Genomic DNA, 26,282 nt, shown 5'->3' on the forward strand with positions numbered 1-26,282 from the left:
ACTCCTAATATAAGTGCTCATTCTTACAACCATAGCTAAAAGCAAAAGTTACACCAAGGTGCAGTCATACCGGCTAATCACGTGTGATAGTCCCCGGTGGTCCCGGCCCTACCCCTCCCCCGACCGATGGCCAATCGGGGCGACGGGAGAGGAGGAGACGAAACCGCCCGGTACGAATGAATGAGACTAAGTCACACCCCGTGGGTACACTCAGTCCTCAATATGTCGGAACGTTGAGGGAAGACTGAGGAACAAGCATACTTGACCCGTATGTCATAACCAACAACCATCGAGTGAGAGGAAGGGTGTACACTGGAGGAGGGGGGGATGGAATAGCCTCCCCAACCTGTGGGGGGGGGGGGGTATGGTACCGGGGAATCACCAGTGCGTAGTGGTAGACAGGGCTACCAACTGGAGATCCCCTCAACATGACATGAAAATCCCAAAAATATGATCATAACGGAGTAAAGCAATAAATATAATATCAATGCACAAATACATGAAAATAATTAATGAATTAAAAGCGAAATCACGTAAGTAAGGTTAGGCATGCAGAAATAATATGGCGAGAGAGGGACTCGGGCGAGTGGTAAGGGAGGAGCATGACGCCATCAGCAGATGGAAAGCAGGGGTACCAACCTAGTTACTGAAGCGGTAGATCGAACAGTAAAAACAACAAAAAACGCGAGAGTCCCACTCGAACCAAATGTAAAACTAGGTGGAGCGTAATAAAACTAAAAGGTTTAATAATAATAAGTGAGATGGTCGTCTTCCTAGAACTAGCGAAACAATCTCAAAGGTGACGCAATCCACCAACATGCACGAATGCAGGCATACCAACATAACCTACTTCTTGATGAAACGCTAACACTGATATCATAGGATAACATAAAATTAATGCTATATGAAAGCATAAAGACGGTGTACTATATAAATGTAAGGAAAAAACTCCTAAAAGTTCGAACAAATATTAATGACGGACGAACTAACGAGAAAAAAGGGCAGAGCCGAACCATGAACGGTAAGAACGGGGACGCCGTTCATATATAAACACTTCTCAATTAATAAAAACAGAGGTTACACTGCCCAATCTCGCTAAAACTCATGGATAAAGTACTTAACTTCGATGGGGTATCATGGGAATCAGCCATCGATTATAAAATAATGATAAATCCAAGGGTAAACACGAGAAAAAAACATGTTGGACTTAATAACAACAAGTGCTATAAAGGAGTGTCGTCACTGGCGTGGGTTGGGTTAGTGGTAGTAGTGTTGATCGGCACCTCGCTGTGGCGGGGATTTTGAAGAGGAGATATCTAAATAGTGCGAGACCTCTGGTTGTGAATTATCACGCCCCAGTATTTTATACCGACACCTTATATAGGTGAGCGAGCTGGGTTCAACCTGGCATTCCTATGCTTTTTTTCTCTGGTAATATATAGCAGTTATATTCCTTAGAAATAGTGCTCTAGGAGTATTTCACTGGGCGGCACAGGTCGGAGCCCAGAAATAAATTTATTCTTACTATTAAACACTTAAAATTATAAATGCTTTTTTTTTATTATTTTTGTCTTTTGAAAATTTTTTTATGATCTAAAGAAGCCTGTTTCTGACGATTCCTCAACATATTTCTAAAATGACTTGTCATTAACACTCTCCATAAGACAACCTGTGTGAAGTTTTTCTGAGTATTTTTTTCAATGAAACTCGTAAGGTTTTCATACCAACTGATAGCTTCCCTTATTTCTGCCGATGTCGTTTCTTCAGTCTCCCCCTCCCGTCCTCGCCACCACTAGAGCTGTGCTCTTCTTGAATGATGATCAACTGCATTGTACCAATCGTAGACTGGTTACAGCCATACGTACTAGCGAGGGTAACGATGCGCATGCTTTCTTCGTAGTTCTTTATTATCTCCAGCTTCGTTTCCATAGTAATCATCTTCTTACTTCTCCCTTTAACATCACTAGCAATCTTGGGACCCATGGCTAACGAATTGAAGTTAGAATTAAGCTCTAAAATGCACAAAAAATACGATATCTCAAGCACTCACACGAGATCTAGTCTTTACGAAACTCACACGAGATTCTGAACTGAGCGCGCGTATAACAGAGAGAGAGAGGCAGCTCCTCTCTCAGGCATTGTGGGAGGGATTTCGGCCAATAGCTTATCGGCATCTTAGTGGTGCCGTGACGCCGACCAATAGCAGAACAGCTTCTTAGTGACGTATGCAGTGACGTATGAGCGTGGTGGTAGGCTAGTGACTCGCACAGTCGTACGCGTAAAAACCACCAAGTTTGAGTTTTGGAATTTGATGCCTTAAGGTGGGGAAAATGTAACGAGGAGACGAAAAAACATTGTATTCCACACCGTAACGTGAAAAAACCTAAGCTGGGGACGCTGTACCCTGGGGGTCTACTATATATGCATGTATATATATGTATACAGTATATGTTGTTAAATACTTGTAACTTTAGTTACTGTTGACAACGTATCCGGCGGACACCGCCGTAAGGGAGTTGTCATTGTGTTGATATACCTCCCCTACCTTGCTGCCCTCCCCTGTGTGGGTGGCCGGCAGTTCCCAATACTCCCGTGTGTTTGTTCAGTACTTGAGTTAAAGTTTATAATAGTTTTGCTCCCTTTCGAGGAATTCTCTTGCAAGGTGATTTATTCCCCGAATAGTCCATGTTATGCAGCGAAGTTATTAATTGTAATTCATCACAAGTTTTATTTCCTTTTTACAGAAAGCAGCGACATAGAAAGAAGACCGATGGCTTCGGCTGCTCTGGTCAATGTCCTGTGCTTCCTGTGGCAGCTCGTGAGCTGCCCACCTTACGAGGTAGCATTCGTTGCCGACCTTCAACTTGAACAAGGCTTGTTGATGGGAAGCATAGAGTGCTGCCAGGAGGTTTGCCTCCAGGGGTTGGAGAACCTTCCCTTATGAGGGAGTGTTAACCTTCCCCGGAGTTGGGCTGCTCCCCCTTCCGAGGGAGAGCTTCCCTACTTCAGTCGTTCAGCAACCTTCCCTCTTAAGGGAAGAATCGCTGACAGCTTCACGAGATCTGCTGCTTCTGTCTCGTAGCCGAAGACTGTGCTTCTTCCCCTTGGGCTTGGGAAAAGCAAGTCCAAGGCTTGTTCCTCCTTCGGGGGAACTTCTCTCTCGTTCGCGAGAGAGATTGTTACGCCTATGCTTTTTCCCATAGAGCTGGGAGAAAGCTTGTCTTAGGCGATGTCCTTCTTCGGGAGGACATCGCTCTCGTTTGTGAGTGAGATTGATATGCCTACGCTTTTTTCCCATAGAGCTGCGAGAAAGCTTGTCCTAGGCAGTGTCTTCCTTCAGGAGGACTTTTCTCTTGTTTGCGAGAGAGATTATTATGCCTACGCTTTTTTCTCATAGAGCTGGGAGAAAGCTTGTCTTAGGCGATGCCGTCCTTCGAGAGAAGTTTCCTCTTGTTCGCGATAGAAGTCTTACGCACGTAACCATTGTCATCAAGAGTTTTACTCTTATGTCAGAGAGTCTTCGGACTCTTGTCACGCAAAGGGTTCGCGCCGCGACCATCTCTACGCGCCTGACCATCGTCATCAAGAGTTTTAGTCTTATGACAAAGTCTTCAGACTCGTTGCGCGTGCGCAATTAGCGCTACGCGCGTGACCATCTCTACGCGCCTGACCATCGTCATCAAGAGTTTTAGTCTTATGACAAAGTCTTCAGACTCGTTGCGCGTGCGCAATTAGCGCTACGCGCGTGACCATCTCTACGCGCCTGACCATCGTCATCAAGAGTTTTAGTCTTATGACAAAGTCTTCAGACTCGTTGCGCGTGCGCAATTAGTGCTACGCGCGTGACCATCTCTACGCGCCTGACCATCGTCATCAAGAGTTTTAGTCTTATGACAAAGTCTTCAGACTCGTTGCGCGTGCGCAATTAGCGCTACGCGCGTGACCATCTCTACGCGCCTGACCATCTTCATCAAGAGTTTTACTCTTATAACAAAGTCTTCAGACTCGTAGCGCTGTGGAGGATTTATTTTTGTTTTAGTTTCATTTTTGTTTTTTGCCAAATCCTGAGAGAGAGAGAGAGAGAGAGAGAGAGAGAGAGAGAGAGAGAGAGAGAGAGAGAGAGAGGGGTAGTTAGTGTATTGATTGTTTGTTGTGAGAAAGACTGTTGGTACTAATGAGATTGTTTGTTTATGTTTTTAGTTAGGTTACGACAGTGGTGAATGTCTTGAGTGAATGCTTATTTTAATTCGACTGCAGCTTAAGGCAGTTGCGTGTGTGAACGCTGGATTATTTTTCTTCTTTACCAGCATGGAAGTGATTATTTATTTAAAAAGTAAGTACAGTTTTGTTTATCTTTGCTTGTCGTGATTGTGAATGATAGGAACAATTTATTATTTATCTTTGATTATAGTGCGATAGTTTAGTTAGCTAGGAGTGTTCTTAAGTGTTTTTATTTTTGTTTTGGCAGGCTGTGATTCCTCCTTTGGAGAGAGTTCACTTGAATGTGAAATTGAACCTGGCTTGCTTAAGGAACTTGATTGTGTTTAGAATGCTCTAGTGGATTGACCAACTGTTGATGACCTGGCCTGTTTATTACAATTACGATTTCGATTGCTGTTATTGATGATGATGATGATATAGACTGCCCAATTAAGTGAGGCAGTTATAGCAGATTGTGCCAGTGTTGCGTCTGCCAGAGAGTTGTGGCTTTGGCCTAAAAGGACTGTTGGCCCTAGTGTGGATAAAGAGGTCTACACATAAACAAATATTGGTTCAGATGGAGGGCGCGGTTGGTGACGGTGAAGGTTCCCCAACCGAGGATTCGGCCTATCGTAAGGTTATAGCCCTCATACGGAGGCATCACAGGATCGAGGAGCCTGTTCCCTCCGACGAAGATGCCTGGCGTTCCAGCCTCAATCGTCTAATGGAGGCCCCCATACAGCAGAAATCCTCCTTAGCTCTGCCTGTGGCCAGGGACGTGGTTCTGGGGCGTACGCACGTGGACAAGGTTGTGGCGGGCAGTGCCGAAGCCCTCAAATCTCAGAGTGCCTCAAAATTACTCCAGGGACTAAGGTCCCAGAGCAGATTTTACGTGCCGGAGGAGCAGCGACCGGGAGCCTGCAATATGGAGACCTCCCTTGAAGTGTTAGGTCAAGGTGCCCCGGAGGATAGAGCCGCGTCAGCCCCGATTTGTTTCTCACAGTCAGAGGCTATGATGATGGAGGAGATGTCTGTAGACTTAGTCCACGTCGCCTCCTGGTTGGACTGGTGGGTGTCCAAGCCACCTACGACTTGACAGACCCAACGAATCAGGCCCTCCTGAAGGAGCTCATCATCTCCGGGGGAAGGACACTGAAGTTCCTGACATTCCAGTCTCTTGCCCTGTCAGCCAACTGGATTCTTAGGAGAAGGGATACGGTCCTGACCAAGCTATCCCGGAAAATCCCTGACAGAGAGGCAAGGGCTTTGAGGAGCCTGCCCGTGTGGGGTGACTCTCTTTTTTCCTTTGAAGCAAATGGAAGAAATCATGGAGAAAGTCATGAAGAGGAAGGAAGTGAGTGGGCCCAGACCTCACTCCGTGAGGAGACCCACTTACAGGAGGACAACGTCGGATGGACCCTCTACTTCTCGAGCCTCTCCTAGCCAGACGAGGAGAGACGCTCCATCTACCTCTTGGGCTCAACCACCGCAGCCCCCCCGTAGAGGAGCTCCAGCGGCGTCTGCCTCTTTTAGAACGGCCTACTCAGCGTCCAGGAGAGGGCGTTCAGGCCGTTCCTCCAGAAGGAGATAGAGTGGGAGGCCCCCTACTCCTGCCCAAGCCTCAGGTTGGGGGATGCCTCCGACATTTTTGGCAAGCATGGAAGGCCCACGGTGCAGAACCCTGGACAGTATCCGTACTGAAGGAAGGTTACAGACTACCATTCCTAGCAGAACCTCCCCCTCTGATTCCAGCCAGCCGGGCGGAGTGGCTAGCACCCAAGGACCCCTTGAAGAGGGCGACCCTTCAGGAGGAAGTATCCGCTATGTTGGAAAAAGGTGCGGTGGAAACGGTCTTACATTCGGGCCCAGGCTTCTACAGTCGTCTCTTTCTGGTGGAGAAAGCGACGGGGGGTTGGAGACCGGTGATAGACCTGTCAGCCCTCAACAAGTTTGTGTGCAAGACCGACTTCAAAATGGACACCCGAAAGTCGGTCCTGCAGTCCTTGAGGGAAGGGGACTTCGTGATGTCCCTATCCACCCCTCAAGCAGGAAGTTTCTCCGGGTGAAGTGGGGTTCCCAGATCCTGTAGTTCAAGACCCTCTGCTTCGGATTGTCAACAGCGCCCCAGGTATTCACGAAAGTCTTCACGACAGTCTCTGTGTGGGCTCACGAGTGGGGTATTCGCCTCATTCGATACCTGGACGACTGGTTACTCCTTTCCTCCTCAGAGGTAGTTTTGAAGGAGCAAAGCGTGAAACTAATATAATTCTGCAAAGTTCTGGGTATCACGATCAACCTGGAGAAATCGCATCTATCTCCCTCCACCAGGATGACTTACTTGGGGATAGTGCTGGACTCCCGCCTAGTGAGAGCCTTTCCGTCGGAAGAACGGTTGAACAACCTAGAACAGATCCTCCAGCCTTTCCTTTCGGGACAGCCCAGGAGAGCCAAGGACTGGCAGAGGTTGATAAGTCACCTAGTGTCATTAGAGAAACTGGTTCCCCAAGGGAGGCTCAGACTCAGGAGCATCCAATGGAACCTGAAGGGGCTCTGGAGCCAAGTGGACTCGCCATACAAGTTAATTCCCATCCTTCTGGAGGCAAAACAATCCCTGGAGTGGTGGCAATATTGGCCGAATACCCTCAAGGGGATGCCCTTCGCAGCCGAGCCCCCCGAGGTGCTTCTCTTCACAGACGCCTCCAAGGAGGGGTGGGGAGCACACCTCCTCAACAGGTCAGCCAGAGGATCTTGGACGGAAGAAGAGAAAGCCCAACACATCAACGTCCCAGAGATGAAGGCAGTCCAAGAAGCGTGCCTACAGTTCGTAGATCTTCTAAGGGGAAACACAGTGGCGTTGATGTGCGACAACGCCACTGTAGTAGCGTACATAAAGAACCACGGAGGTCTAAAATCGAAGGAGTTGTGCGATCTCGCGTTGGAGATCGTGGATTGGGCCGAGTCAGAACAAATCGTGATTTCAGCAAGGTTCATTCCAGGCAAAGGGAATGTCCTAGCCGACGGGCTCAGCAGGATGGGCCAAGTAGTGGGTACCGAGTGGTCTCTTCTCCCAGGAGTAGCCAGGCTCATCATTCAGAAATGGGGTTCGCCGGTGGTGGATCTTTTTGCAACCAGACTGAACGCACAAACTATAAACGGACTATATAAAAATTATGATATTCTGTAAGATACTGGTGCTTATGTAATATTCATCATGAATATATTTCAAATAAATTAAGACCCTCGGTCGACGACTACTTGTAGTGAGTATATTTCAGGATTGGAGGGAAGGGGCTTGTCACAGCTTAGTAAATAACCATAGCTGCTATGATGCCAGACAAATTTTAATAAATCAGTCTATTAGTCAACAGCTGGCTCCTAATTTACTCTTAATATAGTGATCATTTGGACCCTTTGGGCCTTTACAAAAAATAAAAACTCCTAATTCAGTTACTCCCTCTATATCATAGTTTTAGCTCTACTATATAAAGGTAGGCCTGCAACCCCAGCGACGGCAGAACCTGTAAAAAGTCTGAGTTTAAGAAGGACACCCCCCCCCTCCGGGGAAGTCCAGGAGTATAGAAGCAACGCCATCCCTAGATCCTTGGGGTTGGCCTAGTGTTAGCTTGTTAACACTCCTACTCAACCGATTCTCGGGAGAGAGTTATTGAACAGGAGCTTTTGAAAGAGATCTGGGAGTCAAGGAAGAAGTTGAGGTTTCTTCGACTTCAACGAAGACTCTGAAGGTGAACGATCTCTCTTGGACTTCTTTTGCTGTCTCCTAAATCTCCAACTGGGAGGAAAACCACTCCTGGCATTCATTGCAAGTGTTATCCTGGTCACGTCATCCTCGGGAGGCCGGACAAAATGAATGGCAGTTAGTCTCGGCGGAGCACATGAAGGTCCTGCAGGAGCACCCTTCAGGTCCAAGACAAGTCCACATGATGTACGGCAGGAAGAAAAAAAGCACACCTGAAAAGGAAAAGCAAAGGAAAGAATTAGTTCAAATGGCAAAGTCTGTTGGGGAGAAGGAGGCTGTATCTGCTCTCCACTAAGAAAAATAAAAAGTGAAAAGGCAATACTGCTGTGTTAGTAAGAGGGCTAGCAAGTGGGTAGGTATACTTCGCTTAAAAGTTATTATGGCTAGTCTTCCAGCTTTGCCAAAAGATAATTCCTATAAATAGCCTCAGGTTTTTATCGTTAAGAAAAATACCAATTACTTTCTAATTTGTCATTTATAATGAAATGAAACATTTTTTCAATACAAGATCACCAATTATTTACCAATAGTGCAATCATGATATTTCAGAGGAGCTTTTAAATAAATTGAGGATTATGATTATTATCTTCCGATGAATCATAAATATTGACATCTACTCTAAAATTTAAAAAATTTGTTGCCTCTCCTTGTAAAAACTTGCCCCTCTAGTGCAGTATTGAGTATATATGACAGTGTATGACAATACTTTATCGTGGGTATGCTGTATCTCATTTGTCCTTTCTGTTTTCTCATTGCCTTTGTTTGTTAAACACAGGTTCTACCCGTACTTCAGATTGTGATAGCTGTGATTTACGTGTTATTGAAAAACCGATTAATAGGTGATATCTTCTTGGTGTACTATGCATTCCTTTGAGGATACTGTATTTCAAGGAATTTATTGCTGGGCGATAATGATCCTCATTCTCTGTGTCACATGCCAGGGCAAGCTTGTAATTTTAATAAATGTTGTGAGAAATATAGTTCCTTAACTGTTCATCATATGAAAAAATTTGCTCAGTGTTTTGGCTCTCAAAAATTTGTTGCAAAAAAAAAATTTGCCTTTCAGCTCAAGGGAAAACTAAGCTTGTTGATTACAGTGTGGATGATGATGCTAATGCCACTCTTGTTATTACCAAGCTAGAGGTAATCGATAGCAGTGAGCTTAAGCTTTTTGCTGATTTCACTTCATTTGTGGACTTTGGGTCATGAATGAAGGCTCTAATGATTGATGTTGGTATAAAAAAATATTTTTCAAGGTATAAAAATTTGCATTAGCTTAGCTGAATCAAGTAATGAACAAAGAATAAAATGTTATCTTTTTCAGGAACATTGTATGATAGCATGGGGAAACATAAACCTGTTTGACTTTCACAACAGGCTAATACATAGTAGGGTGCTGGTGAATATGCAGCCCCCTCCTAAAGGTTGTGAAGAGCTTCTGAATCCACTCAGTACTTCAGGTATGAAGAGTAGTGTCTTGATTTGTTTACTGACGAGACATTTTATATTCATTTTGTATTATTCATTGTAGACACACTTTTTATGTACTTTCATCTGGAATTTTTCTCTTTTTTAAATTTGCCTTATGTCCATTATGTTTCAGTACTAACATCATAGATTATTTGAATTTATGTAATGAAATATCAGGATATCCACAATTTCCTTACGAAAAAGAAAATTATTTATTGAGAGCCAAATACTGAAATCAAGAACAGTATGTAAGAGATAAGACACATAATCTTTGGATACGTTTCTGCCAATTCTCAAATGGATTATCTCATTTCATAGTATTTACGCTATATGCTAACCCATTGTTGCATTTTATAACCAGAGGCATTTTGGCCAGTGGAGTAGTATTTTAGTTTGCATAGAAAAATTGTTTAAAATACAATGTACAGTATACAGTACTGTACTATTGGTAAGTCAAAGATGAAATTAAATATCAGAATTCTTTGAATAAGTCAATTTTAATTTCACGTTGATGCACTTTCTGAGATGTTAGATAAAACAGAAATTAAAATTTTTTTTATTGTTTTAGTTTCATATTTACTCTGTACAGATACTCCTCATGGAACAACCTCTTGTACAACGTTTATTCCAAGATACATCATTTTTTGACAGCTCTGATATTTATTTAGCGACCGTCTCTCGAAGTTACGAATGTGCAGTGGCAGTGTAGTCGTGTGCGTAAATGTTCGCATGTTGTGTTCGATACGTTGGGCAGAGGCAACTGGTACAAATCTATCGTATCAGTTCTCGACAATAGCTCTCTTACCGTCATGTTGTTTCCTACATGATACATCTTGTGTTGTAGCATTCGATTGTGTGATTTTACTCCATCCTTGACCCATTGTTATTTCTGATCTACATTAACGACATAGATTCAGGATTAACTAGTAGAATAGCCAAATTTCCTGACGTTACTAAATTAGGCATAAATACTGCGAACTCAGAAAACATAGAAGCCTTAAGAGAGGATCTAATGAAGCTAGGAGAAGGGTCCAAAAAATGGCAAATGCCTTTCAACTGTGGGAAATGTAAAGTCATGCACTCATGTTATAGTAACCCACAATCAGATTACTCACTGCTGGGTAATGAAATAGAAAGTGCGGATCAAGAGGCAGATCTTAGTATTAGTATCAGCAAGGATTTGAAGTTCACCAAACAGAGCATAAAAGCTGAAAAGAAAGCACAAAATGTAAAGTCATGCACATATGTTATAGTAACCCACAGTCAGATTACTCAGTGCTGGGTAATGAAATAGAAAGTGTGGATCAAGAGGCAGATCTTGGTATTAGTATCAGCAAGGATTTGAAGTTCACCAAACAGAGCATAAAAGCTGAAAAGAAAAACACAAAAACTAATAGGCTACATAAAGAGACAATTCAAATACAGAAACAAAGACATTGTACTTCAGCTGTACACATCACTAGTAAGACCTCATCTAGAATTCTGGGCTCTTAAGTATTCAGAAGGATATAGATAGACTGGAAGCAGTACAAGTTAGGGCCATCAAACTTGTTCCAACACTAAGGCAATTGGGATATAGACGGAGGATGGAATGTTTGAACTTATTTGATCTATAAACTTGACGACGAAGAGGAAAGTTGATAGAGAGAGGCATTCTTTAAGGAATAACAGGTGTAAATTACTACAATTTATTCACGCTTATCACAAATCAGTCCAGAGGTAACGGATACAAACTAGAATTGAAAACATACACCACCACTCAATGTAGCAATTTCTTTACATACAAAATAGAAAATACTTGAAATAGACTTCCAGCGGATATAGTAAACAGAAATACAGTAAAAGAGTTCAAGAATAAGTTAGACCAGATCAAACGAACTCTCTAAATGCTTAAAGCAAATCGCTTTACCAGAGAGCAAGTGGAGCCTGTTCGGATGGATTAAATTAAGCATCTAAAATCCTTGTAACACACTGTTGAGACATTCAAAATCCTTATAACACTCACACACACACACACACACACACACACACACTCTCTCTCTCTCTCTCTCTCTCTCTCTCTCTCTCTCTCTCTCTCTCTCTCTCTCTCTCTCTCTCTCTCTCTCTCTCTCTCTCTCTCTCTCTCTCTCTCTCTCTCTCTCTCTCTCTCTCTCTCTCTCTCTCTCTCATGCCAACATTGTTAGCTGTGGCGAGTAATTCCTTGCTTCATGTAATACAAGAAATTAACAAAAACGCTGTATACTGTTTAAAATATACCTTAGAAAATATTGCCGCCTCATTACCGAAAGTTAGACTATTCATTGCCGATCAACAAACCTAGCCTATGTGTGAAAACCTTTAAAATCCATAGGGAAAAAAACATAAAGATTTTAATCATCTTATACTAAACAAAAATAATCTTTTAATATACCCTATAATTTGTATAGAAAAAATGTACTGATTGAAATATATACATACATACATACATACATACATACATACATACATACATACATACATATACCAAGGCACTTCCCCCAATTTTGGGGGGTAGGCGACATCAAACAAATGAAACAAAAAAGGGACCTCTCCTCTCTATGTTCCTCCCAGCCTGACAAGGGACTCAACCAAGTTCGGCTGGTACTGCTAGGGTGCCACAGCCCACCCTCCCCCGTTATCCACCACAGATGTGGCTTCATAACGCTGAATCCCCTACTGCTGCTACCTCCGCGGTCATCCAAGGCACCGGAGGAAGCAGCAGGGCCTACCGGAACTGCGTCACAATTGCTCGCCATTCATTCCTATTTCTAGCATGCTCTCTTGCCTCTCACATCTATCCTCCTATCACCCAGAGCTTTCTTCACTCCATCCATCCACCCAAACCTTGGCCTTCCTCTTGTACTCCCATCATCTCTTGCATTCATCACCTTCTTTAGCAGACAGCCATTTTCCATTCTCTCAACATGGCCAAACCACCTCAACACATTCATATCCACTCTGGCTGCTAACTTGTTTCTTACACCCGTTCTCACCCTCACTACTTCGTTCCTAACCCTATCTACTTGAGATACACCAGCCATACTCCTTAGACACTTCATCTCAAACACATTCAATTTCTGTCTCTCCGTCACTTTCATTCCCCACAACTCCGATCCATACATCACAGATGGTACAATCACTTTATCATACAGAACTCTCTTTACATTCATGCCCAACCCTCTATTTTTTATTACTCCCTTAACTGCCCCCCCAACACTTTGCATATTACATTCACTCTGACGTACATCTACTTCCACTCCACCATTTGCTGCAACAACAGGCCCCAAGTACCTAAACTGATCCACCTCCTCAAGAACTCTCCATTCAACATGACATTCAACCTCGCACCACCTTCCCTTCTCGTACATCTCATAACCTTACTCTTACCCTCATTAACTTTCAACTTCCTTCTCTCACGCACCCTTCCAAATTCTATCACTAATTGGCCAAGCTTCTCTTCCGCGTTTGCAACCAGTACAGTATCATCCGCAAACAACAACTGATTTACCCCCCATTCATGGTCATTCTCGTCTACCAGTTTCAATCCTCGTCCAAGCACTCGAGCATACAAGTTAAACGACCACGGCGACATCACACATCCCTGTCTCAGCCCCACTCTCACCGGAAACCAATCGCTCACTTCATTTCCTATCCTAACACATGCTTTACTACCATTGTAGAAACTTTTCACTGCTTGCAACAACCTTCCACCAACTCCATATACCTTTCATCACATTCCACATTGCTTCCCTATCAACTCTATCATACGCTTTCTCCAGATCCATAAACGCAACATACACCTCCTTACCTTTTGCTAAATATTTCTCGCACATCTGCCTTACTGTAAAAATCTGATTCATACAACCCCTACCGCCTATATAACCACCCTGTACTTCTAAGATTGCATTCTCTGTTTTATCCTTAATCCTATTAATCAGTACTCTACCATACACTTTTCCAACTACTCTCAACAAACTAATACCCCTTGAATTACAACACTCATGCACATCTCCCTTACCCTTATATAGTGGTACAGTACATGCACAAACCCAATCTACTGGTACCATTAACAACACAAAACACATATTAGACAATCTCACCAACCCTTCAAGTACAGTCACACCCCATTCCTTCAACATCTCAGCTCTCACACCATCCATACCAGATGCTTTTCCTACTTTCGTTTCATCTAGTGATCTCACTTCGTCTCTTGTAATCTCTCTCTCATTCTTATCTCCCATCACTGGCACCTCAACACCTGCTTGTTACTGAAAGAGAGGCGTTTCATTGCCGATAAACAAAGTTTTTGTGTGAAAACCCACAGGTAAAATAGAAAATAAAGCTTTAATATACCCTCTACTTTGTAAAACAAAAAAATAAGGCTTTAATAAACTCTTCACTTTGTAAAGAAAAGCTGTACAGGTATTTGTGTACTATACCAGCCTGAAAATTAAGGCTTCTAGTTAAAATAAGAGAAAATAATTCAATTAATGACCAATTTTCTTAATGTCGGTTTTTTTCGGTCTCTATCTCGTCGTTGTACGAGGAGTACCTATATAGGTTTTTGTTTTTTCCTCACTTTTGTATAACTTGAGTAAGGTTGATACTAAACCCTCTGAAGATTTCTTATTATTTAGTAGTATGTTGTGTATACATACACTGCTAAATGGATTTTGGTACAGATAAATGCAATATAATTTTCTTCTTTGCAGCCCAGTCATATAATAGTGAAAGCACCTGCCTGGAAGTTGGTTTTGAACGTCGCTTCAACCAGCATGTGATGTTCCCAGATGCCCAGCAAATGGAAGATTATGCTCGGTATATCATCAAACTTGAATGCCGACAAAAGAATAAGGTAATATAATAAATTTGCAAGTTTTACATATCATCCCTTTGTAAGTCTTACTGTTTCATTTTAAGACTGTTCATGTTTCCAAAAGATTTCTCTTATTATTATTGTGTCTTTATTACAAGAATATATCTAGTCTAGAAATATCATACTTTTTATACATTATATTTTATAGCCACCTTCAGCTGTCAAGGCGCCATACCCCTCACTCAGAAGTTATGACCTTTTTTATAATGAATTAAGTTGACTGGTTCTACATGCTGTGTTTGTGTCGGGTATTTGGAGAAAATATGGTTATAATTTTGAGTATGGAAATCGTAATGATTCAAGACAGCATTCTGTATAGAGGATTTTAGAAATATTAAACACATATACAGTGTGAAGTAAAAAAAACAACTAAATGAAGCTGTTCATTATTTCCTGGTTTTGGGAAAGTATAAACTAAACTAAAAACATGTTACTAAATGCAGCACTGTCAGCATTTGATTATGGTTTGTGTAGGCTTGTTATATCCCATATCTTTTGTTAATGAACTTAACAGATAAACACCATATCAGGAGAGGATGTAAGGGTTTTGAGGAACAGTCACACTTTCATCGTGGGTTTAAACCACCACCAGAAACCTTACAAAATGAGGAAGTATCTGTATGCACCAATCAGTTGATTCTGTATTTGTGAATGACAATAGCCTCAGTTCCTATTTTCTGCTTTTGCATCGAAGAAAGGTAGATCTTTCATGAATCTTTTGTTGGCTTTCAAGACTACAAGGTCAAGCTCAATACATAGTGGATAAAACTGCTAGGGTCTGCGATGTCTGTAGAGAAGTTTATTCTGTATGCCCAAATAAGGATTAGGCCTCTATAGTTACTATTCAATTTGTTTTAGAAATTTTTTTTAAGCCTAGTAAAATCTTGATTCCTCCTTGCCAAAAGCAGAGTTTCATTCTATCTTGATGAGACTGCCCATCTTGCTCCAGGGTGTTTCTAGCCTTGAAGATTGTATATTTTTCCTCCTTTGCAACTTATCTACCCCAGTCCTGAGAAGTAACTTCTAACAGTTTTCCTTTCTCAGGTCTATGGAGCCAAAGCATTGCAAATACATATATTGTAAACTGCTTTGAATTGTTAGCTTTGTTCAAAGCTTACTAGTAGGCCAAATACATTTGAATATTGCTCATCACATGGTTAACATGACAGTTTTTTCTCATGTCAGAGAGCCAGGAGAGATGAAGTTAGAAATTTTGTTCATTTTAGAGGAGTTACTTTTCCGGACAGAGCACAGGATTATCATATTCTGCTTTACTTAATTCCAGGAAAGCAGAATATTTTTACAATGAATTAGGCTAGAAATTTCAGATACTGCCTACCAAATGGTATCTGAATTCTTTAATATGTCAGGAGTAATGGAATATCTGGAATAGACCAAACATGTATATTTGCCACTTCTTGTAACTGGGGGATGGAAATGCTTTGGTCTTGAGTACAGGATCCATTGGCTTGGGCAATAAACACCATACTTTAGGGTTGTTGTAACCTGTATTTTTATGTCTTTCCTCAATTCTCCTTTTTAAATTTAGATATTCTTAAGTGGATGTAAAAATTATAAATTTTTGTTTTGTTTTACTACCTTCTCAATAAAGAAATGTGAAGTTTTGATATTTGTATCTCATCTGCCCATTTAACTCGTTATGATTATTTTCAGGTTTGTGCAATTCCCTACACTCAGTAGGTTTATTAATAAACACCCAGAAGAGCAAATAGTAAAAACACGAGTACTGTATACTATTCTGTGTCATGAGTATTGAGTGGGGTTTTCTCAAATGACCCCGTTATGTAAAGACGATTAGGTGGATCTCCCCAAAAACATTAAGTAATAACTAAACTTGATAATAATGAGTTGTAACTTGTTACCAAACTATAAACACTGTAAAAACAGAAGTTCTGAAGACTAACCTGATTAGTTCCCAGTTAGCCCAGAGTGGAAGGTGATTGTAAGGAGAGAACTAGTTCTCCATGGATGTTAAACAACTTTGTAGAAATCTTGTGAATATACAAGTCTACGACAGAACTGATTAAGCAAAATAAATAGATATAATTTTAGCACTTGATTGACAAAACCAAATTGTGACTAAGTAGGTGTCAACAGATGCTGACATATTTATGATGGTCAGATGCTGACACACATATGGGTGACATGAAGTCGTAAAATTGAATTAAAATTGTATCCGTATTCCATATTGTGTTTCACCCAATCTTGTTATTTGAAATTTGTGAATGATATGCATATGGATGTACTTGTCTTCCTTATTTTTGAGGTTCCCATAGTATATTTCTTATCCTGTTGAGGACTGTGTGTGTATTCTTCAGTATTTAAATAATAACCTTATTTTTTCCATTATAGGACATGAAAATTTTTTCTCTAATTTTGTTTTAAAAATAGTTTTTTTATCATTTGGTTAGTTCACTCCTTTAATAACCTGACCTGGTTTCCTCAATAATCAAATACAGTAATGTGCATATGAAATACCTTTTTCTTATCTTAAATTCTTTTTTAAGACTAATGATTTTGAGAAAATATCACCTGAGGTTCAATTGCTTGTTGGGTCCCATCACTTCATTGTTCCAGCATGGCCATTTATTTTGCTGTGGGTTAGCAGGATCGATGTCATAACCTGATATTAATTCTGTGTGCTATATTCGGATACAGCCTTCTAATCACTACAGCATCAGGTTATAAGACAGATTCAGAACGTTGATAAATCCTCGGATAACTTTTACAGGTATTAATTGGCCTTTTAAGATAATACGTCACAGACCTTTGGCTTCCTATAGCAGATGAACACTTGAAATTACCATGCATTGTTATCTTCACTAAAATCCCTTTGTACTTCTGGTAACCACTCAGAAAATTTCCAATGATTCCTTAAAACAAAAATGACTTTCTTGGTTTTTAGCCATGAAGCACATTATATATTTGTTCAGACATTATTTTGATTGATGAAATTTGTTGCAATGCATTAAATAAAAATAGCTCTTCAAACAGTATTATAAAGCTAATTAAATCACTTACAAATTTATTAAGTCTGCATTTGCAGATGTTTGGTTTTATTAGAGGTATGTGATTCTGATGAAGTACATGAAATTTGCACATAATCATCTTCAGATGTCTAATTTAGTCAATGTTTTTTATCCCTCAGAATACATGTGACAACTCTGTAGAATTAACCCAAATCAAAGAGTTGACTTTAAGAGATCCATTGTGTAAACTCAGCCAGGAGGAAAAAGAACTTTTGTGGTATAAGCGCAAGTTGTGTCTGCTTGTACCAGATTCTTTGCCTAGGCTGTTAGATGCAGTTCGCTGGTCTTCAAGGGATCAAGTCAGTCAGGTGTGTTCCTTAAGAAAGTGACTGAATTCCAAGAGATCCTTGTAGTCTGAAAGAAATTTGAAATCCTGTATTGGCAATAGATTTAAGAAGTAATGTAAAAAATCAGTTGCTTGCTTATTTTTTCACTAAAACTGTAAATATTTTCCCTTAGCTGTATTTGCTCATCAAAAGTTGGCCTTTGGTGTCTCCAGAGATTGCTTTGGAACTCCTTCAGTGTAAATTTGCTGATCCTGTTGTGCGCCAGCATGCTGTCAGATCCTTAGATAAAGGTCTTCCTGATGAAATGCTTTTCCAGGTAGGTTGATAACGTTTGATATTGTGCACCAATGGAAAAGATCTTTCAGGTATGTTTTACCACTAAAAATTTGTTATATTTTTTTGTTGCTATTATTTCATTATTGTTTTTATATTTTCTAAGCTATCAGCCATCATAGTCTTCTTATACTTTCTTGAAGACCTGCATTTTTTGTAATTTTGGCCTTTTTATATTTTTTTTTCTTTTTTCTTTTTTTAGTTTACCTTTTTCCTCGATTTGCAGTACTGATTACAATGTGATTTTTACAGTGACGGGAATACTAAACATTCCTTGTAAAGTCTAGCCCCTAAACTACATTGTTTTATCTTTTATATCATCAGTTCCCATTTCTTTCTTCTCTCTTTGCTGACTAATGTGTACTAACCTATGCATGTTGCAGAAGATTTTTCATAATTCTGATCATCCTTTACATTCAGATCTTCCCGGACAGTTCCATCCTGTTCATAATACTAGGCATGCAGTTGATTCTAATAGCCAAGCCTTCTCCATCATGAGGCTCAATACTACACAACTATTCTAGAAGTTTTATTCCAACTGTGACCAAGTTGTGGAATAATCTTCCTAATCGGGTAGTTAAATTGGTAGAACTTGAAAATTTCAAACTTGCATCAAATCTTTTTATGTTGAACAAGCTGACATAAGTCTGTTTATAGTTTATATATAAAATATCCGTTATGATGTTATTGCTGTTTTTTAAATATTTTAATTGTTCATTATTTCTCATATTGTTTATTTATTTCCTTTCCTCACTGGGCTAATTTTACCTGATGGAGCCCTTGGGCTTATAGCATCCTACTTTTCCAACTAGGGTTGTATCTTAGCTAGTAATAATTATAATAATAATATCTTATACAACTTTTACTAGGGCTCAAAATAACAGTCTTATGGTCTGGTTTCAACTGATTTACAATGATAGTTTAGGTTAATGTGGATAATTAAAAGAGCAAGTCTTTTAGACAAAGGAGAGGAAAGTAAGAGGATAGATTAAAATAGGATGAATATTGACATTCTTCCATGTTCTGTCATAGATTGGAAAATTATTTCTTTTATATGATTAGCTGATAAATGTTAGAAATAATTAGTGAAAGGAGTAATAATCACTTTAACTTTTGAGAACCTCTAGGTAGCCTACTTGGTAAAATATTATGAATATCTAACATAATTGTGTGGGGGAACTATTATGTAATTATAATTTAGATTTTCATTTCTTAATGGCTATACCGTAGCATGACTACCATCACTTTTCATTCGTGCGTGCATGCAGATTACCCGGACCTTATGTCAGGGTGGGGCTCTTACAATACTTTTAACTGTTGCCTAAATAATGAAACAAAACAAAAAAGGGGACCTACCTCTACTCTCTACGTTCCTCCCAGCCTAACAAGGGACTCAACCGAGTTCAGCTGGTACTGTTAGGGTGCCACAGGACACCCTCCCACATTATCCACCACAGATGAAGCTTCATAATGCTGAATCCCCTACTGCTGCTACCTCCGCGGTCATCTAAGGCATCGGAGGAAGCAGCAGGGCCTACCGGAACTGCGTCACAATCGCTCGCCATTCATTCCTATTTCTAGTACGCTCTCTTGCCTCTCTCACATCTATCCTCCTATCACCCAGAGCTTCCTTCACTCCATCCATCCACCCAAACCTTGGCCTTCCTCTTGTACTTCTCCCATCAACTCTTGCATTCATCACCTTCTTTAGTAGACAGCCATTTTCCATTCTCTCAACATGGCCAAACCACCTCAACACATTCATATCCACTCTAGCTGCTAACTCATTCTCACTCGTTCTCACTCTCACCACTTCGTTCCTAACCCTATCTACTCGAGATACACCAGCCATACTCCTTAGACACTTCATCTCAAACACATTCAATTTCTGTCTCTCCATCACTTTCATTCCCCACAACTCCGATCCATACATCACAGTTGGTACAATCACTTTATCATACAGAACTCTCTTTACATTCATGCCCAACCCTCTATTTTTTACTACTCCCTTAACTGCCCCCAACACTTTGCAACCTTCATTCACTCTCTGACGTACATCTGCTTCCACTTCACCATTTGCTGCAACAACAGACCCCAAGTACTTAAACTGATCCACCTCCTCAAGTAACTCTCCATTCAACATGACATTCAACCTTGCACCACCTTCCCTTCTCGTACATCTCATAACCTTACTCTTACCCACATTAACTCTCAACTTCCTTCTCTCACACACACTTCCAAATTCTGTCACTAATTGGCCAAGCTTCTCTTCTGTGTCTGCAACCAGTACAGTATCATCCGCAAACAACAACTGATTTACCTCCCATTCATGGCCATTCTCGTCTACCAGTTTTAATCCTCGTCCAAGCACTCGAGCATTCACCTCTTTCACCACTCCATCAACATACAAGTTAAACAACCACGGTGACATCACACATCCCTGTCTCAGCCCCACTCTCACCGGAAACCAATCACTCACTTCATTTCCTATCCTAACACATGCTTTACTACCTTTGTAGAAAGTTTTCACTGCTTGCAACAACCTTCCACCAACTCCATATAACCTCATCTCATTCCACATTGCTTCCCTATCAACTCTATCATACGCTTTCTCCAGATCCATAAACGCAACATACACCTCCTTACCTTTTGCTAAATATTTCTCGCATATCTGCCTAACTGTAAAAATCTGATTCATACAACCCCTACCTCTTCTAAAACCACCCTGTACTTCTAAGATTGCATTCTCTGTTTTATCCTTGATCCTATTAATCATTACTCTACCATACACTTTTCCAACTACGCTTAACAAACTAATACCTATTGAATTACAACACTCATGCACATCTCCCTTACCCTTATATAGTGGTACAATACATGCACAAACCCAATCTACTGGTACCATTGACAACACAAAACACATATTAAACAATCTCACCAACCATTCAAGTACAGTCACACCCCCTTCCTTCAACATCTCAGCTCTCACACCATCCATACCAGACGCTTTTCCTACTCTCGTTTCATCTAGTGCTCTCCTCACTTCATCTATTGTAATCTCTCTCTCATTCTCACATCGCCAATAAGAAACTGTTTTGGTTGCGTTATTCCTCGTGTAATAATAACCATTGTAACATAGTTTATCTTTTCTTCGCGTGGTTTTAACGAAGTTTATAGTAGTTTCCAATTTGGGGGATGAAATTATTTCCCTCATTGCTTTGGACTGAAAGTTTTCGGTATTTCTAAGTACTCTAGTCCTCACACGTATCACTCGGGAACACACCAGACCCCCGATACGAAGTACACAGAACGTCAGGATTAACCTGCACACAACTTGCCATTAACACCTGGGCAATGACGCTGCACACTCACAGACTCCAAACCAAGGGAAAAACTACGGTTGTGAGAGAAGCTGGAAAGTAGACCATGTGTCAACGACCAGGAATAGAATTGGGGCCTTTGACCCGGGAAGGGTCACCTAGGGCTTCTTAGTGCATTGTGGGAAAATAAGTGAGGTCAGGGTTGCGCACGTGGAGAGGGGGGAATTCCTGGTCGTGGGAGCTAGTTAGCTCCAGGTTCTCATTAACAGTGGTCTGTGGTAAGTATGTTAAGAAAATATTTTTCGTAGAAATTGTCATGTTTTTGAATTGTTATTGTTATTATTATTACTATTAAGCTTATTGTTTATGATAGTTTTGATAGTTTGAAACAAGTATAACTAGGCCTTTTCACAGTATTATTATTACTATTACTATTATTATTACTATTATTAATATTATTATTATTATTACAAAGCTACAACCCTGGTTGGAAAAGCAGGATGCTATAAGTTCAAGGGCTCCAACATGAAAAATTGCCCAGTGAGGAAAGGAAATAAGGAAACATAGAGTAGTGTGCCTGAATGTATGCTCAAGTAAGAGAACTAGCTAAAGTGTAAGACCATGGTCCAGAGGCTATGGCACTATGGAAAACTAGAGAACAATGGTTTAATGTTTAGTTTTGGAGTGTCCATATAGAAGAGCTGCATATAATAGCTAAAGAGTCTCTTCTACCCTTACCAAATGGAAAGTAACCACAGAACAGTTAGAGTGCAGTAGTTAACCCCTTGAGTGAGGAAGAATTTTTTAGTTATCTTGGTGTTGTCAGGTGTTTGATTAAAGAGGAGAATGTGTAAAGAATAGGCCAGACTATTCAGAGTATGCTTTGGCAAACTAAAAATGAACCTTAACCATAGAGGTAGTATCTCAATGGATGGCTAGTACCGTGGCATTGGCATTGTTAGATGAACAACTCAAAAACCCACACATCAATTTTCTTAATCTTATCCTATTTCTGCATGAGGATTGCTGTATCTTATCAACCTTTATATGATAAAGAATAAGTGAAGTAAGCCATTCATATTCATGTCCCTGAGCAATTCTTCCAAGTAAAACTAAACTTCAATGTTGAACTTGATTTCCATATTCCTTTTCAATTTTTCTTTCAGTATATGCTCCAACTTGTTCAAACCTTGAAGCATGAGCCATACTTGGATTCTGCACTGCTTAGATTTTTACTACGGAAGGCTTTAACAAATGCAAAGATTGGGCACTTCTTCTTTTGGCAATTAAGGTAAGTTTTACAGCTCCTAAAGCCTTGTCATCAATTGTAGAATAATTCTGAAAGTTTGTTACTATATGGTGAGATTATTAACATGAAGGGATACGTGCTGGAATTAATTGTTTTTTATCCAGTTAAAAATTTTTTTATTTTGTTTGTAGTTTTATGCTTTGCGATATGTAATTTGATAGCTTTGTTGTCTTTCTACTAATTCATAATACAATAATTACTCACCATATCATGGTTCACCTATCACTCCCTTAGTACATCACAGATTTATAAATATTTATTCTTACGCGAAATAAACCTTCTCCATTTGAAATGGGTTTACTCTGGCATGAGCTGGAGGTATCCAATGAAGAATTATCCAGGATCTGCCAGCCAGCCACTCTCCACCAGTGTGTAGGGACTGACAATTAGTGTACTGATAGGCAACAACCTATGCAAGTTTAAGTGACTAAGAACTCCCTAAAAGCTGTCAGGTCAACTAAGTCATTCCTTCAGTCCTAACGAAGCAATGGAGGTTTTGTGTTACGAAAGGTGCTCATCCCAACCTGTTGCCTCATGGTCTGGACATTGCTACCTTGACCCAGGGGATGTCCAGTGAGAGACAGACTCAGTAGCTGGCAGTCTTCTCTGCAACTAAAACACTAAATCTAGAAATGGTGGCTGTGTTTGCTTTGCAGGTTTGTTTGTGGTTGGACCACTGGTTGGGAGGCACAGTCTCTTATTATGCAATTTAGGAAAGCTTTGATACTATTAAATGGAAACCGTACGAAGAAATCGACTGTTCAGGGGCTAAGGCCCTTGTATTTTTTATGCACCAGTTTTCCTTCCTGTGGAGTAATTGGATCCTCAAGCATTGGGATGTTGTAGTGAAACAATTTGTTTGTCGGATGGTGTCTCCTGATTTGTTAGCTCTATGTAACACCCCATTGATGCAGTGCCTAACCTTGTTCCCTCCTGGAGAAGTCACAGCAGTAATAGAGAAATAGTAAAATCCAAGACAGCCACCTTCTTCCGACTGGTGGCTTCCTCTTAAATGAGTACCACCGGCACCTGCCAAGTCCAAGTCCTCTCCTCCTAAACAGCCTCAGCAGTGAAGTAGGTATCTTCCAGAGGTCTGGCATCCTCGTTAAATGAGGCAAAGCCAATCTTTGAATTTGTTTTGCTGTCGTGGGCAATCCAATATGAGGGGTTCAGGTAGGTGATCTCCTTATAACACCACCTATGATGAAATGCCTGTCAGTTGGACAAGGTGGCAGTTCTACGGAGCAGATCCTTGGATGGTAGAGGCCCTCATCTCCAGGCATTACATCCTGTTAACAAATTGCTGCCCTCCTTTCACTTGGACTCCGACGAGCCCATCATTGTGCTTGAGGGTCAGCTAAAGACCTTCTTTTACAAGACGAGATTTTGACTATGTTGTGGAAGAATGCCATGTCTCTGGGTTTCTACAGCAACTTGTTTTGTCCTCTCAAGGTGAGGGGACTCCTGACTTTGTGGGGTTCTCTGATCATCGATATGTTTTCCACACGCCCAAACAAAATGCTTGAGGTGTACTGCTAGCCAGTCCCTGATCCTTCAGCAGTGATGGAAGATGCGTTTTAACATCCATTGGACGGAATGGGCATATATGTGGTCTGACATTTTGTCTGATAAGACGGGTTCTTAACAAGTTTGAAAAAATGTTGGCTCACAACCTTTGAGTAATACTAGTCACCCCAAACTTGCCTTATGTGGAGTGGTACCCGGACCTTCTCAGCACGCTCATAGAAGTCCTGAGAGAACTTCCCAGTTTGCCCACTCTTCTGTGTCAGTCACACATCAAGAGGTACCACAGAGCAATAACTTTCCTGTCTTTTCACAGCATCAGATACCCCTGTTGTAGTGGTTTGCGGACTGCGGCCAGACGTAACACCCAGACTGCCTAGTGTCTGAATGTCAACCACACCCAAGCTTTTTACTGCACAATGAAATCCGGTGGAATGCCTGCAATCTGGGCAAAAAGCAAACAATCAAGAATGAACTGGGTGCTGGGCACCACCCCTTGATTTTACACTGGGCAGGGGGACCCAGCTAGAACTGCTGAGCTTTCATTATCTTTTCTTGCCTTCAGCTTGCTAGATAAACAGGTACATGACCGTTGATTTGATTCTGGGGAAAATCAGCAATCTATAACAAATCTTCTTTAGGTAAGATGTATTCAAGCTTAAGTAGAATTTGAGAACATTAGGAAAGAAAAAAAAATTAACAGTACTATTATGAACTGGAACATAAAACACCCTCAGGGAGGAAGTGTATTGAAAAAGACTATTAAAAAAAAAGATTTTAATCAATGAGAGAAAAAATAAACATACGATAAGAAAATACAGGTCTTCAAAACCAGAAGGAGAGACAGATATCTCCATGCAGAGCCTCTTAGGAATCAATCCTCTAAATATTTAATCTGCATATACTGTATAAGTATAAGTAACGATAAACATAACAGTGTATATATTGGCTAAATTAAAATTTAATTTGACATTTTACTTAGTTACTCAATTTTTTCTTCTGAGCCATAATTTTTTAAGTGATATTTCATCACAGCTGCTTCAGAGGCTTCCTCAATGCTATAATCAAAAGTGACGGCAAAATATCAAGTATTTTATTTAACTACCCAAAAGCCATGTTACAGAAGTCTACATATTATAATACCTTAATGAACGCAACAGTGTGTATGTTGCTGTTGCCTGGGGGGGGGGGGGGTCCAGTGATCTCTCACTTAGATTAGAAAAGTCTTATTACTTTTTTCCTCTCTCCTTCCTAACAATATATGCAGAGGCTCATAGTGTTGTCAGGTGTATGAGGACAGAGGATAATCTGTAAAGAATAGGCCAGACTATTCGGTGTGTAAGTAGGCAAAGGGAAAGAACCGTAACCAGAGAGCAGGATCCAATGTAGTACTGTGTCAAAGGACCCCATAACTCTCTAGCGGTAGTATCTCTACGGGCGGCTGGTACCCTGGCCAACCTACAACGGCAACTTATCTATTCAAACTTTCTAGTACCCACTTTCAATACATTCTATCAACACTGCATTTTAACCTCCATATGGTTTGCACTTGTTGTAAATGACATATCCGGACGTCATGGTCCGTATCACCAGGCATGTTTTGATGTCAAACTACGTCATCATAACAAAGGGATTAAAGAGTAAAACGAGGGTTTATAAAAGCTTAAATTTATGAAGTAAAAGAAAAAATATGAAAAATTAGAAAATGAAAAAATATACAATACTGTAGATATCTGTATCTACTTCGTGGTTTTTCAGCTATCGCGGGGTATCCTAGATTGGAACACCTGTGATAGTGCTCAGGACAATATATTGTTGTATGGGGTAGAATTTTATTTAATTTTGTAAAGCTAATAATGTGCATCATGAAAATTCAGTGTTTTATCCTAAGAAGTGAATGTTTCTATTTCTGGCATTTTCAGTCTTATTTGTTTTCTAAAAATATACAGTACATGTATTGGAAAATCAGGTACCATGTCAGAACTTATATTTGTACACATAAAACTGATCATGAAATTAAAGTAGAAAGTATATATATTTTATTCAGCTGAGCTAAAAGTTGTAATTTGTACGATACTCAAGGTATGGTATGTTCAAATTATTTACTCTTGTTAAATTGATTTTGTAAGTACTGTAGG

The 26,282-nt window shown here is 40.5% G+C and overlaps 1 protein-coding gene across 1 annotated transcript in view; it reads left to right on the forward strand.

Moving 5' to 3' along the window:
- The window catches only part of LOC137645462 (phosphatidylinositol 4,5-bisphosphate 3-kinase catalytic subunit alpha isoform-like), a 99,400-nt gene that overhangs the window by 31,431 nt on the left and 41,687 nt on the right, over positions 1-26,282 (forward strand). Inside the window, exons 4-8 of the mRNA XM_068378267.1 lie at positions 9,282-9,417; positions 14,158-14,300; positions 17,491-17,679; positions 17,831-17,974; positions 22,478-22,602. Coding sequence (XP_068234368.1) covers positions 9,282-9,417; positions 14,158-14,300; positions 17,491-17,679; positions 17,831-17,974; positions 22,478-22,602 — 737 coding nt within the window. The remainder of the gene's footprint in view (positions 1-9,281; positions 9,418-14,157; positions 14,301-17,490; positions 17,680-17,830; positions 17,975-22,477; positions 22,603-26,282) is intronic.

The sequence above is a fragment of the Palaemon carinicauda genome, chromosome 8 (genome assembly GCF_036898095.1).
Source record: "Palaemon carinicauda isolate YSFRI2023 chromosome 8, ASM3689809v2, whole genome shotgun sequence".
NCBI lineage: Eukaryota > Metazoa > Arthropoda > Malacostraca > Decapoda > Palaemonidae > Palaemon > Palaemon carinicauda.